Source organism: Elephantulus edwardii, unplaced genomic scaffold (assembly GCF_000299155.1).
Source record: "Elephantulus edwardii isolate Elephantulus edwardi_28Jun2011 unplaced genomic scaffold, EleEdw1.0 scaffold00185, whole genome shotgun sequence".
Taxonomy (NCBI): Eukaryota; Metazoa; Chordata; class Mammalia; order Macroscelidea; family Macroscelididae; genus Elephantulus; species Elephantulus edwardii.
The window spans coordinates 3,617,893-3,633,567 of record NW_006399935.1 but is presented as its reverse complement, the minus strand read 5'-3'; the positions used below and the strand labels follow the sequence as shown (position 1 = coordinate 3,633,567).

The 15,675-nt window shown below is 56.8% G+C and overlaps 1 protein-coding gene across 1 annotated transcript in view; it reads right to left on the bottom strand.

Annotated features, from left to right (window-relative positions):
- MLLT1 (myeloid/lymphoid or mixed-lineage leukemia (trithorax homolog, Drosophila); translocated to, 1) overlaps window positions 1-15,675 on the bottom strand; it is a 58,498-nt gene that overhangs the window by 5,976 nt on the left and 36,847 nt on the right. Inside the window, exons 4-6 of the mRNA XM_006896425.1 lie at window positions 10,964-11,107; window positions 5,376-5,498; window positions 408-962 (exon numbers count right to left, since the gene is read on the bottom strand). Of these exons, the coding sequence (XP_006896487.1) occupies window positions 408-962; window positions 5,376-5,498; window positions 10,964-11,107 (822 nt within the window). The remainder of the gene's footprint in view (window positions 1-407; window positions 963-5,375; window positions 5,499-10,963; window positions 11,108-15,675) is intronic.

Below are 15,675 nucleotides of genomic sequence, written 5' to 3'. Positions count from 1 at the left end.
CAGTATCTCTGTGGAAAGGAGGCAGACAAGGGGTGAGATCTCTGGTGGGATAATGGAGAGGAGGGGTCATGTCTAGGGAGAAGAGGTTATGCATGAGAGGGGAGGAGAGAGAAGTGGGAAATGAAGGTAGGGAGGCAGGGTTAGAGGTGAGTGGGAGGGCTGGGAGGCGGGGCTAGAGCTCGGTTAGAGGTGGGTGGGAAGGCGGGGAGGCGGGGTTAGAGGTGGGTGGGAAGGCAGGGAGGCGGGGTTAGGGGTGGGGAGGTGGTGGGAGTGGACCAGAGGGAGGCGGAGCGCAGGGAGTGCAGGGAGCGGCTATGCAGCAGGACGGAGAGGATGAAGAGGACTGGGAGGATGACAAGGAGGACATAGAGGGCTGGAAGGACAGAGAGGACGGGGGCAGCGCTCACCTCTGACTTGAAGGAGGCCTCGTCCTCCGAGTTGGACTCCTCCACCTCCAGCGCCTTCTTGGGCTCCTTGGGCTCACTCTCGGTCTTGAGCTTCTCCCCCTTGGTGCTGCTCTTGTCCTTGGCTGGCTTTTTGTCCGAGAGGGAGGAAGACGAGGTGCGCGGGGATGTGCCCGGGGCGCTCCGGGACCCCTTGGAGCTGCTCTTCTTCTGCTTTTTGGCACTGGGCTTGGGCGAGTCAGCGGGGGCAGGCCGCTTGCTGGAAGACTTGGACGGGGGTGCGGCTGGGGGCCCCCCCTTGGGAGACAGGCTCTCCAGCTTGGTCTCCTTCAGGGCCATCTTGGGCTCCTTGAAGGCGGCCTTGGGCGGCGGCGCCTTCTCCTCCTTGGGCGGCCGACCCTCGCCCAGCTTGCGAGAGGCGTCCTTGGAGGCCTTGGGAGGCTCGCGCTCTGGCTCCTTGGAGGCGCCCTTGCTCTCTGAGTCCTTTCGAGGGCGCTCTCGGTGCTCCTTGGTCACCTTGTGCGGTTTGGAGGTCTTGCTGCTCTCCTTGTTGGCATCCTGCAAGGTCAAGGGCAGGCGCACAGGTCAGACGGCCTGGGGGCCGCCCTCTGCCTAGCCCCACCCGCACTAAGCAAGAGTCCCCAGCCAGCCTCAGCCAGAGAAACTCTGAGTAAAGCAGCCCCTGGGGGGGTCTTCCACAGGCACTGGGCCACTGTGGGCTGGGCGTCCCCTGAACAGAACTCACATTCCCCAAGGTGTGGCGCAGGGGGGAGCTGCACTGATCCTCACTGGGACAGCACTTCCCAGTGTCCCACAGGTCCTTCTGGGGCTGGCCCCTGGTCCACCCGTTTCCTATCTGGTACCCTCTCTGTCCTGCGATGTGTCTGCGCCCTCCAGAAGCCCCGCTAGGCCCTCTTCTCTGCTCCCCCTGCCCTTTCCCCAGGGCGTCATGCGCTCTGTGAGTCAGTACTATGGAGTAACCACTCAGTGCTGAGCTCCGGGTCTGCGCCCCTATCCTCCAGTGACTCTGTCCGGTGGCGAGTGTGCTGGAGGTAGATGTGTTTCTGGCAAACAGGCAGCGGGCACCCCAGCAGGCAGGTGGTGGCACCCAGTAGACAGGTGGGCATCTCCCATTAGGCAGGCAGGCACCCACACTAGGTAGGCAGATACCCCATTGGTGGGCAATGGCACCGTGCTGGCGTTAGAGGTCCAGCTGTGTTAAACAGGACCTGCGGCAACACTGAAGTGGTGCCCACACAAACGTGACACCACCTTAAACCCCCAGTGCCGCCCTGCACTGGGACAGACCACACAACAATCAGAACTCCGCCTGGAGCCCAGTGAGCTGCTAATGGAAGAGTAGCGTTTTTTTAAAATCAGCCTGGGCTCCCAACGGCCCCTCGCCATCGCCCTGGGTTCTCTCCCGCCTCTGAAGATTACACTGTTGTTATTGTTGTTATGTACCATCAAGTCACCTGTGACTCATAGCAGACCTATGCACAACGTCCCTAAACCATGCTCTATCCTGTGCTAATCTCACTGTCTCTGACACGTCCACCTCCATTACCACAGTCACTGAGCCAATCCATCTCATGCAGGGTCTTCCTCTCCTGCGCTGTCCCTCCACCCTCCCAAGCATGACGTCCCTCTCCAAGGACTGATGCCTCCTTGCAACCTGTCCAGAGTATGTCAGACGAAGCTTCAGAATCCTTGCCTCCACCAAGCAGCCTCTTCTCAGCCTCTCCAGGATGAACCTGTCTGTTCTAGCAGTCCATGGCATATTCAATACTCTTCTCCAGCACCACAGCTCAAAGGCACTGATTCTCCTTCTGTCATTTCTAGTCATTATTGTCCAGCTCTCTGATGCATCGTAAGTGACTGCAAAGACCATGGCCTGTAGCGGTTGCACCTTAATCTCTAGACTGACATCTCTGCTCTTCAGTACTATGGAGGTTTCTGACAGCAGACTTTCCCAATGCAATACGTCTTTTAATTTCCTGGCTGCTGGTGCCAAGAGTGTGGACTATAGAGCCAAGGATAAAATAATCCCTAACATCTACTGACTCTTCAGAGAAAGGAGGTATCCAGTGTGCAGGTGGGTGGATGGGGAGTCTGGGCCTGCCATACAGGGCAGGGGCACAAAGGGTATGGGACAGAAAAGCCTTGAGGTCAGGAAGGGCCTACAAAACAGGGAACCGCATGCCAATGTGCTGGACAGCTTGCAGAGCTGTGAGGGCGGAAGGTGGCCAGAAATGCACGGCGGTGAGCCTTACATGCGGCACCCCAAGTTCTGGCCCTGCTTTTCTTTGCTTGTCTGCAGTTCTGGGGCCCTGGCCTGACCACTGCTAATTCACTGTGAGCACTTGACCACAGCTGGATCCTCCCCAGAGGGAGCACCCCGACCTCTCAGAGGCCTCTTCCTTCAAGACACCCCAGCCAAACACGTCCAGGTGAACACAGGAATCCCTGGTGCCGGCTGTCATAAGCTTACTTCCTGGATGAGGGGGTGCAGAGACTGAGGGATGCACATCTAGGCCCTGGGCTCCCCAACAGTGCTTCCCAAGCCTTGTGAGAAGCCAGGCCCTTCGAAGTGTGTGAGGCGAAGGGTGGTAGCCACCAGGGTCCAGGGCAGGACACTGTGCACTCTGCTCCCACAGCCTAAGGGCGAGGCGACAGGGTCCTCGTGGAAGAGCTGCAGGCCGACGGAGCTCCTGGCTGACGCTACACAGCCAGGCTCGCCATCCTCCACTGGGGCCTGTCCACATTCACCCTGACACCCACACTGAATTCACACCTTCAGGGCTGTTCCAGGTCCCCACACACAACAGGAAGAGAAGCAAGAGGGGGGGCATCCTGACGAGAAACGGAACACAGTGCAGGAGTGATGACAGGCAGGTAGACAAGGGGCACCCAGCACTGGTCGGGGAGTGCACAGAGGTCTCAGCCTGGATTTGAGTGCCACATGCCACACGCTGCTGCCGGGACTGGGGCCGGGCCGGGGCCGAGCATGCAGTGCTGGGCTGTGGGCAGGCTGGTGGCCTTCACCCAAGCCTGATGCTCGCTCGCTCCTCAGCCCCGGTCCAGGTAGGTGCTCCTTTGAGCTGCCAGGGCATCCCCAGCCCACACGGCTCTGAACTGGGGCCTTGCACAGCTTGAGGGCTCCCAAGTCATATGCTGAAGAGCAAAACACAGGCTTCCCTGAGGTCCTCAGAGCCACCCATGACCCCAGAATGACAAGGAGCTGAAGAGCCAAGCTTCTGAGCGGCAGCAACTGGAGTGAGACTGGATAGGAAGGCGCCACGGAGCCCTGAGTCCTCAGCATGAAACAAGCCAGGCAAGCTGCTGTCACCACTCAGCGGCCACATCGTGCGCCTGTGGCCCAGGGCCTCCAGGGACGAGGCAGGCAGGTGCACCTAGCCTTTCTTCCCACCCAGAGCCTGATGAGGTCCCTCTGCCTAATGCGTCAGCAAGCAAGACCTGCTCTCAGGGGACAGCAGTGCTTGGAGGCGGCGAGGCACAGACTTGTCCCCTCCCAGTAGACGGTGAAGCTGAGGACAAGGCGACTTGATACTGCCCAGAAACCTCTGCTGCCACCTCCTGAGTCAGTCCGTCAGGGGGCTGAGGTTGCTTCGAGAACCCCAGAAGGATGGGAACAGGAGGCTTGGCTCACGTCCTCAAGGCTGGCAGCGAGCAAACTAGCTGGGGCTCTCCAGGTGTCCAAGAATGTGGAGCAGAAGCTGGAAGTGCTCCCCGAGATGTCACGACTCTGCCACTGTCGGGTTTTCACCACCAGAGAGCAAGCAGGTCCTCGCTGGGGCTCAGTGACAGTTAAGTGACACATACAGAAAAAACAAGAGATTCCACTGAGGCCCCAAATCTGCGCAGAATTCCCAGAAAACCTGGGGGGCTAAGAGAGAAGTGACACAGAGCAGGAATGAGAAGCTTCCTCCACCGGCTGCTGCAAACAGGCCAGGGGAAGCTGGTGGGCTAAGCTGGGCTTGGAGGAAGACACGCCAGGGGCCATCAGGGGAGACCCCCGGAGCATCTCTTGGCATACCCATGTGGATGGCAGATTAGGCCCATCAAAGGACTCAGAGGCCTGCTGGCATAAGGGGAGAGCCGGAAAGACCACATCCAGGCCGATGTGACCCTCATCGATGGAGCTGGTAAGAAGGCTTGGGGTGGCCGACCTCCTGCCCTTGGGCTGCCCCAGGGGCCCACACCTAACAAGCAGGTGAGATGAGCCAAGGGCACGAAGGGCTGCTGACAAGAAGACAAGCAGTGGCCCAACAGTGGATGGTGCTCAGGCACTGGGGGTGCACAGAAGAGGGGCGCACAGACAGAAAGCATTTGGCTGCTTGGAGGGAGTGGTTCCCCTTGGTCCCTTTATCTGCGCGGAATTCCCAGAAAACCTGGGCGGCTAAGAGAGAAGGGGCAGCAAGCAGGAATGAGGACCCTTCCAACACTGGCTGCCCATGGGCTAGGAGGCAGATCGGCCAGGAGAATGCTGGGCGAGACCAGCTGGCACCCTGTCCTTCCTTCACGGGACTCTAGGTGGCCTCTTCTCTGCTGCCCAGCCATGCGCCAGGCCAGCTCTCTCTGCACAAGGTGCTGCCAAAGAAGCAAAGCCCAGAAGAGCGGGGGTGAAGCAGGCAGGCTGGAGACGGGGCCCACTGGGCCCACATCAGGGCCAAGGCGACGGCAGCTTCAGCCCAGGGGGCCTCCTGGTCGGGGGGCTGCTAAGACCCTGCCTGGCTCAGCGGTACAAGGTGGTGACTCTGCCTCAAGAAGAGCGAAGTGGGGAGCTTGTGTCCGAAACCCGGAGGGGCTGGCTCTCCTGAGGAAGGGGTGGAGAGTGGACAGCGAGCAGCAGCGAGGCAGAGCTCAAGAGAGATGCGAGGGAGGGTGCTCCAGGCCCCTCCGAGGCCCCGCCGAGGTGGGCTGCGTGCACTGGGCTTCCACCTCACTAACCTTGGTGCTGTGGGATGGTTTGGTCTTCTTGGGGTCAGAGAAGGCAGAGAGTGGAATTGTGGGTAACATGGGGTAGTCGGGGCTGGGCCTGGACACCGTTTCTCCTTCAGGCATTACCATCACCTAGTGATAAAGCAGAGACAGGTGTTATCAGAGGCAGGCGGGCTGGGGACCCTCAGGAGGAGGAAGCTGGCTCGGAGGCATGGACGAGGATTTAGGAGCTTCGCAGGGGCGGACGGAGGGGAGAGCCGGCTTGAGCGTCATTTACTAGAAGAATGAAAGGCACCTTCTGTCAGGATGGGCAAGATGTGCACCTGGGGGTGCTGCGTGGCGGGCGAGGCAAAGAGAAGCCAGGTCCCAGACAGCGGGGAGAGGCAGGCCTCGCGGCCAGTGGAAGCAGACCAGGCCCAGACGATGTGCTGGGAGAGAGCTGAGAGCTTCCGACGGTCCTGGGGCCAGAGCCTGCCCGCAGCTGTGCATTCAGAAGACGAGAAGTGAAGCAGAGGGCAGGCACACGGCCAGCACCACGAGGGTGGCGGACCCAGCACCGCAAGACCTGCTGCCATAGCATCACTCAGTGCTGTGGCCACTCAGAGCTGAGTGGGCACAACAGCCAGCCAGCCACGCCTCGCCAGCATGAAGCAGGTGGAGAGCAGGAGCAAGGACAGAGGACAGAGGGGGTGGCAGACGGAGGAGGGCTTCTGGGAGGAGGCCGCCTTCCAGGAGCTGTCTGCTGGAGACTGGACTCAGCAAGCTGGCCGGGACAAGACAGAGCACAGCCCAGCTCTCCGAGCAGCAGCACTAAAACCCATTGCCATCATTTCAACTCCAATCCCGCACAATCTTCTGCAGCTTAGCTTCTGGAAGATCACCAGGATTTGTTTCCCCCCCAAGGTGTCTCTGGGTGGAGTCAAACCTTTAACCTGTGAGTCAGCAGCCAGTGGTCCATACCACTGGCATAGAAGAGAAGGTCAAAGCACACTCCTGGTGGCTAGGCGGGCGGGCAGGCTCCACGCGGAAGCCAAGCACAGTGTTGACGAGCCATGTCCTTCATCTAAGAAGCCGCAGTACAAACAGGTCTGGTGGGGATGGCTGGTAAGGCGAGCCGGGGACACGGCTGAAGCCTCTGGCCCCATGACCTGAAGGCCGAACAGACCAGACCCTGGCCCGGCACCGAGCCCATGTCCTGGGACTCCACTCTGAGCGGGTGTTTGGCTCAGAGGATGAGCTGGGAAGCCCAGTTCGGCCAGCAGACAGTCAAGGCATCGGCTCGTCCCTCCTGTTTTCTCCCGTCATACTAAGGTCCTAGACCCACAACCACAGCTGTGCAATCCTCTCTTCTTTGTGACAAAGACCCTTCCGAGAGAATTCCAGACATGGTGCCTGTCTATCTTGAGCAGGTGCTGCAGAGGGACAGTCCTGGCACGAAGCAGGAAGCTCACCCACCCAAGCAGCCACCATCTGCGCCTCACAAGTGCTGGCCGAGCAAAGGCCTAGGGACAATCCTGTCTCTGGGTAATGCATCCCCTGGCACCTTCTAGAAAAGTCAGAAACTCACGCTCTGGTCCTTCTAGCAGCCTCAGGAGAGGGGTCACAGAACTCAGAGGGACCCACATTCAGGGGAGCGCAGAGAGCAGGCCTCATCCAATGTCAGGTCCTTGTCCTCCAGGGCTGCCCTCAGAAGCCACTGCTGGCCACACCAGGGGTACGAGAACCCAGAATCATCAGTGCAGACACCACAGCCTCTCCTCCCCAAGACCCCGGGGAAGTACCCTGCCCCTCAGGCTGCCTGGCTGTCAGCTCAGAGGACCACGCAGCAGCCCAGCCCAGCCAGTACTGGAGCTTCCCTGCTGCCTGAACTCAGTCCTTGGGGTCCCTGACCACCCGAGTGTTTCTCAAACATGGAACCTTTGAGGGTCCCCAGAGTCACTTTGAGAAATCACTGAAGGCAGCAGAGCAGTGCTGAGGGGGCTCTGAGCACCGCCCCTGCCCCTCACCCACTCAGTGACCTGTACCCTCTGACACCCCACTCCGTCAGCTGCCACACCACACCTGCGTCTTCTCCACTGGAATCCCTGGCGGAACAGAACCAAATCCCTACAATGTGCAAACCAGTACTTGGGTCTTTAAAAAGCTTATCAAAGACCACAAATGAAGCAGCGAGAGAGGGACTGTTCCCTGAACCCATGAAATCCAAGTCCACTGTTCCAAATACACATACACGCACACACAATTGCAGTGCATATACACAGACTCACACACAGCCACACGGTGTCTGGCTATGAGGCAGAACCGACCCAGAGCTGACGTGGAGTTTTCAGCGGCAGTGTAATCGCATGAGAGGAGACTGCCCACCCTCCTCCGGCAGATCTGAACCACGTGCCTTGGGGATTACAGCACAGTTCCTTACACCAGGCTATCAGAGCTACACCATACACACGTATATGCTCACTCAGACATACTACAACCCACACACAACGACACCAACCACACATACACACAACTATATCACTAACACACAACACTACACATGCACAACGACACAACATACACACTCAGTTATACCACATATTCAGACTAAAAACCCGACAGCCTACACTCACAAACACACATATGCGCTCACTTACAGACAACTCTATCACACTTCACGTACACACACAACACCATACATACAACCACACACAAAAGCACAACTACACCACATACACAACTACCCCTTATACACACGTGCAGACTCACCCATACGACATCACCTATACAGACACACATCCCTACACACTCTCTCACACACGCAAATCAACCATGCTGTTGTTGCTGTTGATTGCCTTCAAGTTGAGCACAGATCTTAACAACCCTATGAACAAAAGTCCTGAAGCCGCTTTGCAACTATCAGTATTTATCAAAGTTCCTAGAGTTTCCAGAGGCATGTTGTTTAGGAAGTGGATGCCACTCCTGCTTCCAAATATGCACACAAAATTACGTCATATATACACATATACACACATTAGCCTACACACGTGTATACAACTACATCAGATATACACACGCACACAACTCTACCACAGACACTCAGTCACACAAACCACCACAGACACAACTCCACCACACCCACCCGCGTAAGACGTGTATACACTCACACGTACACATAAGTATGCCGGCCTGGTGAGAAGGAATCGTGCTGCTACCCCAAAGGCACGTGGTTCTCCACGGGAGGAAGATGGACAACCTCCTCCCGTGTGCTGACGGCCTCTGAAAACACGCTGGAGGGTCAGCTATGGGTCTATTCCGACTGCAGCACACAACAACCGAATACCCCATACACAGATCTACTGCGTATTACACACACGAACACACAACTACACCACGTACACACATATTCACATAGCTATCTCACATACACACACCACATATACAACACACTTGCATTCACCTGGGTACATGTATGCATATAACTACACGACATATACAAACTCCCACACATACAAAAACGATGCCATGTATACCCCATTCACCATGCATAAAACCATACCACCACAGATCTAACTGTACCACACACACTCCCACCCCCACACTCACTCGCACACAAACACAACACACACACAACCATACTACATACACACATCAACATGATTCCCTCCACACACACAGAACAACTCATACATAACCTGCACACACTCACATATGCACAAAACACTGCACCGTGTAAATACACTCACAGATACACAACTAGCAAGCTCTAGTGGCAAGGAGCTGCCCTGCAATCCCAATGGCACGCGTTCGGAGGCCACCAGCTGCCCTGCAGAAGGGTGGACAAACTCCTCCTGTGCGATTAACTGCCTCTGAAAACCCACCAGAGGGTCGCTATGGGTCGGTTCCAACTCTGCAGTCCACTACCACCACCACAACATACTACAAAATCACACACACTCACAGGTACCCAAAACGACACCACATACACACACGGGCACACACTCACAACTGCACCACATACACATCTTTACATTCACTTACATACACACAACTACACCACATATACACACGTGTGTGCACACACTCATGCACACGCACAAATCACACCACACTCACATAGAAGACCCAACCGAACTCCCCAGAGTCACCTGGGAAGCAGGGTGACTATACACATACGCTCAGTCCACACACACAGACTACATTCCTCACCTCCCCCCCACGTCCACCCCATGCAGACACTCATACACGACACACACATATCGTCAGAGTCACATGTGTGTAACCACACAATCATGTTACATGATACACATTCTCACATATAATAACACACTCATATACACAGCCACACTGCCGCTCATGTGCAGAACTTCACACAATCATCACACACCAAACACACACAAACTACATCCCATACATAAATCATATATTCGTATTCTCAGAAGTAACAACACACTATCACACACACGCACTCTCACAGGTGATCACACACACATACTCACACGAGCACATGCTCACACACAGAATGACACACTCGTGTGCATAGCCACGGTCCCAGCCCTGCTCTACCACCATAAACACTGCCACAATCTCAGCCAAGGCCTGGTGATATGGCCACTCCAAGAAGATTTGGGACATCCCGTGACCAACATTCAGACTGTACCCATAAACACTTCAGGCCCACAGCCAAGCGCCCCACCTCCTCCACACCCAGCAGGCGCACAGCCACCCCTCCCTTCCACCCACATTCCCCAAAAGTCCCAAGGAAACCCCGGCGGAGGCCCAGCAGAACCCCAGGCTCGGCCTGAGGAGGCTGGGAGACTCCACTCAGGAGACAGGACAGCAGCCACCCAGGGCCACCCCCCGCACAACTCACGAGATGCCGAGGCTGACAGGGGCATGAGACCCAGTCTCACGGACGGACCCCGGGCAGTACCGCCTTGTCTGCTCAGAAGCTACTGATGCCCCAAGATGACAGCACCCAGCAGCAGCCCTGCCAGGCCGGTTCAAAGCCAGAGCCAGTGCCCAGCCACGCGGACAGACTGGCCTCTCATCCGTTCCTCCCCAACTCCTCCAAGGAAAAAGATGCCAATTAATCACAGCCAAGCAGGAAACAGCAGCACCAACAGCTGACCAGTCATCCACACTGATGCTACCCAGCACAGCTTGGGACACTTGGGTCCCTCCAGCTTTCCCACGGATGCCAATGCCACCCAGCATAGGCTGGGCCAGTCAGGTCCCTTCAGTTCCCTTCAGCACCACCAGGGACGCTGATGCCATGTACCAGGGCCTGGGACAGCCAAATCCTCTAGCTCCCCCAGAACCACCAGAGACGCCGATTGTCACCCAGCACAGCCTGGGACACCCGGGTCCTCCAGATCCCCCAGCACCAGCAGGGAGACAATGTCACCCAGCAGAGCCTGGGACATCCGGGTCCTCCAGCTTTCCCAGCACCAACTGTCCCTCTGGGTCTCAGGCACCCAGTCACCTGCTAGAGACTGGTCCCATGGGGCCTTCTGCACCCATGGCCATGACCCAGGTACTGGAATGGATAATGGCCACACAGAGGCTGCTGTCTGTCCATCAGAGGGGGGTGCAGCACACCCAGGGGACACACTCACCCCGCCTGCCCTCAGCAGCTTGCACCGGAACTCATAGGTGGGGTTGTTGAAGGTCAGCTTCTCGCAGCGGAGGTGGTTCACTGGCGGGTTGCCCTCCAGGTTCAGGAACAGGTCATAGGTGAAGCACACCTTCCTTGGCTCCTCCTTCAACAAAAGGGACAGGAAGTCAGGGGGTGGGGGCCACAGGGATGGAGGCAGCTGTGGCAGCCGCCCCGCCCTGCACGAACACAGCCTCCATCTGTCCTCCCCCTAGACCCTCCCCGCTTCCCCTGTGTGCCCCTCTGCTAATACTTCGTCAAAAACCCAGTCAACCTGCTCTCTGCATAGGACTGGAGTCCTGCTGGTTAAGTGCTCAGCTGCAAACACCAAAGGTTAGTGGTTCCAAGCTACCCTGAGGCTCTGTGGGAGGGCAGACCTGGTGCCAAGACACCCCAAGAGACATGAGGCCTGTCTGCTCCACACATGGGGTAACTGCTGGCAGAAATAGGCTCGATGATGCCCAACAACAGGTGAGGGGGGCTCCACGGTCAAGGAGAGGGTCCCACAGTCACCACCTCTGACCATGCCTGGATTGATGTGTTGCCACCCCTCCCTGAGCAGAGCACTGGTGTCCCGCTTCCACCTCCGAGGAGCCCATGACAATGGAGAAACCAAGGCTTGGAGGTGCACAGGTACGGACAGCCCTATGTGACCCGACTCCACCCTTGAAGGGACTCCTGTGTGGTCACACCAGGCCGGGGTCCTGAGGGGTGGGCAGGAGTATCCCAAGAGTGGGTTTGCTGGCACCCTTCTCTGCATGCTGATAAACCCCTCGGTGAACCCCAATGTGGCAACTTTGTGAGGAAGGGACGGAGAAGGCAACAGAAAGAGGGTGAAGTGTCCATAAAGGCTCCGGTGTCCAGGGAGGAGGTGGGGTGGCAGCTCCTTCTGGGGCTGCAGAGGGGCCCAGTGAGGGTGCACAGGTTAGGTGCCCGTAACACTCAACATCTGACAAAGCAGGATACCACCCTACTGTTCTCTTAAAGTCCTCTACCCCCATCCAATCTATAAGCCTCAGTCCCACAAAAACATCAACCTACTCCTGGTTCACGGCTGACGACCGGCAAACCCCGGAACAGAAGCGTGGAGGGGTGAGCAGTCTTCAGCACAAAACGGAGGCATCTGAGCTCTGAGTACACGCAGTGGGAAGGCTTAAGGGGCACTTAAGGAGGGTAAGTGCTTGCCACAGACAGGCTGGCAGCTGGAAGCCACCAGCGGCTCCAAGGGAGAGGCATGGCCATCTGCTCCTGGAAAGGGCGCTGTCCACTGTCCTCTTAGGGTCACTGTAAGCCAGAAACCAGCTCCCTGACCCCCAGCCACCAGGGTTATACATGCAGCCAAGCGACTTTGGGCAAGGGCGCCAACACTTCTCCAAGGGTAAGGAAGAGGCTTTCCAACAGAGAGTGCTGAGACCATGGACCTCAGCCCTGTATACACCCGGCTCTCCGGGGTCGATCTGACTGCAGGCAGCCCCTCGTGTACTGAGAAGTGCCCCTGGGTTTCCTAAGGCTGTGACCCACAGAAGCAGACGGCTAGCTCTGTCTTTCCAGGTCCATCCACCGGGGATGCCTACCTCACACCACACACAAAAGTATGAATGGAAGGCCTGTACTTAAGTGCCGACACAAAAACCTCTGAGGGAAACACAGGCATAAAGCCTCACAACTCACCCTTTTCTCCTACTTACGGCCCCAGAAGCACAGCGAGAAAAGAAACAGAGAAACTGAGCTTCATCAGAGTGAAATGTCTTCCTGCTACAACGAACACTATGAGGGGGCGAAGGAAAGTCCAGACAATATGCAATTCCCAGGTGAAAAAGGAAAAAGAGGGCGTTTTGTAAATATGTATGATAAAGGGCATGCCTGTCGAGGGCAGATGTCAAGTTGGGCCTGACTCATATGACCCTCCATCCTCCCCAAGGCTGTAAAGCTTTTATGGGAAGAGATTGCTATCTTGCTAAAAAAACAATAAATGGCCAAGAAGGCAGAGGGAACTCACTCAACATCAATTAAGCTGAAACCACAAGACAAAGCACCTCACACCATGGGGATGGCTGTTCCTTAAAATACCAACACTAACAACTGGGGTTCAAGTGTGATGAGAGTATCATTCAGAAAGATGAGGACGGCACAGGGCAGGCCAAGGTAAGCCATACTCGACTCAATGGCACCTAATGAGGGCTGGATGTCGAAAACCAAAACCTGCTGATGGATGGGCCTGTACAGTGGCTCAGACACTGTGGAAAAGCTAGGCAGCTCCTTAGAAATCCAAATCCAAGATGGCTGGTGTTAAGTGAATCGAGTACAACTCACAGCAACCCTGTGAACACAAGATCTGAACCCTGTCCTGTCCTGTGCCATCCTGCACCATCCTCACACTTCCTCACACGCAAGAGCCCACTGCAGCAGTCACCACATCAATCTACCTGGTTGAGGGTCTTCCTCTCCTTTACCGACCCTCCACCCTTCTCAGCATCATGGGACACAGCAATTCCACTCCTAGCAACATAAACCAAAGCTATGAAAACTGGCACAAACTAAATCCAGGCATATTCACAGCACCATTCACTACAGCCGAAAAGTGGAAGCAGCCCGAATGTCAGCCAAGAGATGACAGTGTTGTATGCTCTCAAGCCGGAGCCATCTCAGAGCTGACCCTCTGAGGGCTTTCAAAGACCGTAAGTGGCACGAGAGATTCCACAGCTTTCTCCTACAGAGCAGCTGGTGGATTCGAACCACAGGCCTTTGGGTTGGCAGCACAATTCCCTACCTACCAGTAGAGCTCCCATGAGTACTTGCTGTTGTGTCCCATACAGGCAGAACCGACTCACGACTGACCTACAGCGGGTTTTCTGAGGCAGTAAATTGCATGGGAGGAGACTGGACATCCTTCTCCTGTGGAGCAGCTGGGAGATTTGAACCATGTATTTTAGGGCTGGCAGCACAGCTCCTTAGCAGGAGGCTACAGCGCGCCCATGAAATACTACTAGTCCATAAAACGGAATGAAGCTGTGATATGCCCAACAACGCGAGCCACCCTTAAGCACACACCGCCAAGTGAAAAGACGCAGGCCTAAGACTGTCTTGTAAGATCCGAATCCAGAGGTAGAAAGAAAGCGGATCCTGCTGCCCAGGCGGGGAGAGGGGATGAGGAGTAATGACTGCTAATGGGTAGAGGGTCTCTGTGTGGGGTGAAGTGAATGTTCAGGAATTGGACAATGGTGAACTCGGCTCCAATCCTACACACACACTGAATCTGCTGGCCTGTCCACTGGGCTGTGGACCCAGCACGCGAATCTTGGCCTGGGATGCTCTCCCCTGAGGAGCCTCTGTGAGGGAAGGAGTTTGTCAACAGGTCAGGAGACAGGCTGCTGGACCTGCAGACCACGACCCTCCCAGCCCTGGGGAGAGGAGACTCCGACAAGAGGAGTCGGGGGACAAGGGGCCCAGGGAATAGGTGGCCCCGACCCCACCTGCAGTCAGGGTTCTGGAGGCCATTTCGCCTCAGTTTCCTGGCAAGCAAATAGCAGGTATTTTGAGTAGAGGCCAGGCTGCCCGAATAGGGAGACCAGGAGAAGTCAGCGAGCTCAGACCCAGACCATCTCACACGTCTGTCTCCAAACACAAGTGGCAGGCTGTGCCTCGGCTGCCCGGGGTCCTGCTTTGTGGGGGTCACTGCCAAGATGGATGGGGGAACTGACCAGAGGGATGGGGCAGCCCTGACTCCCTTCATGGGGACAGGCGTGAGGAAGCTGGACAGAGGCTGGTGACACGGCTGCCTGACGCCCACATGGAGCCACTTCCTATAACTATGACAGCAAATGGTGGCAGACACTGCTCGGCAGTGCCACGCAGCACCGCGGGTCTGCCTTGCACTGCTGCTCTCCACGCTGAACCCGCACCACAGCCCCGAGCACGCAAGTCATGCCGCCATCGGAACTGACTCACGGCTGAGCTGGCCGCCCAGTGGGGGTCTGGAGGCTGTAAATCACACAGGAAGAGACTATCTGGTCTATTGCCAGTGGTGGATTTGAACTTCCAGAAAAGCGCTGCCCTTGGCATGACAGCACAGTTCTCTACGGCCGTGTCCCCAGGGCTCCTTAGTCCATTTATAGGTAAAGAAACTGGAGCGGAGGGGCAGTGTCTGTTCAGTGACGTGGCTGGTCAGCAGCAGAGCTAGGACTCGGGTTCTCTGCAGTCACGGGCTCTCGGGGTGATTTGTGTCTCACACATCACACACACGTGCACACACAGACACAGGTGCTGAGGCACATGGCAAGCACTCCTCCGAGCCACGCCACGAAGGCAGGAATCGGTGTCTCGGATGGTGGCCGGCTGCGTGGTAGAGGCTTGGGAGCACAGAGCAGAGTGTGCACACTGAGTGAATGCTGGTCTGTGAGGTGAGGGAACCCTGGGGAAGCAGCACACCTGCCGGGGTGGGGGCGGTCTCGAACACTGCCCCCTGACAGCCCTCCACAGTCCCCCCATCCCAGATAGCCCAGCTCTGCCCACCACACCCCCAGGCAGCCCCGCCCAGCCTACCATATTCCCCTCTCCACAGACCTGTCCAGCACACTACATTTCCTCCCCAGATAGCTATGCCCAGCCCACCACATTACACACACACAGAGCCACGTCCAGCCCACTATGCCCCTGATAGGCAGCCACACCCAG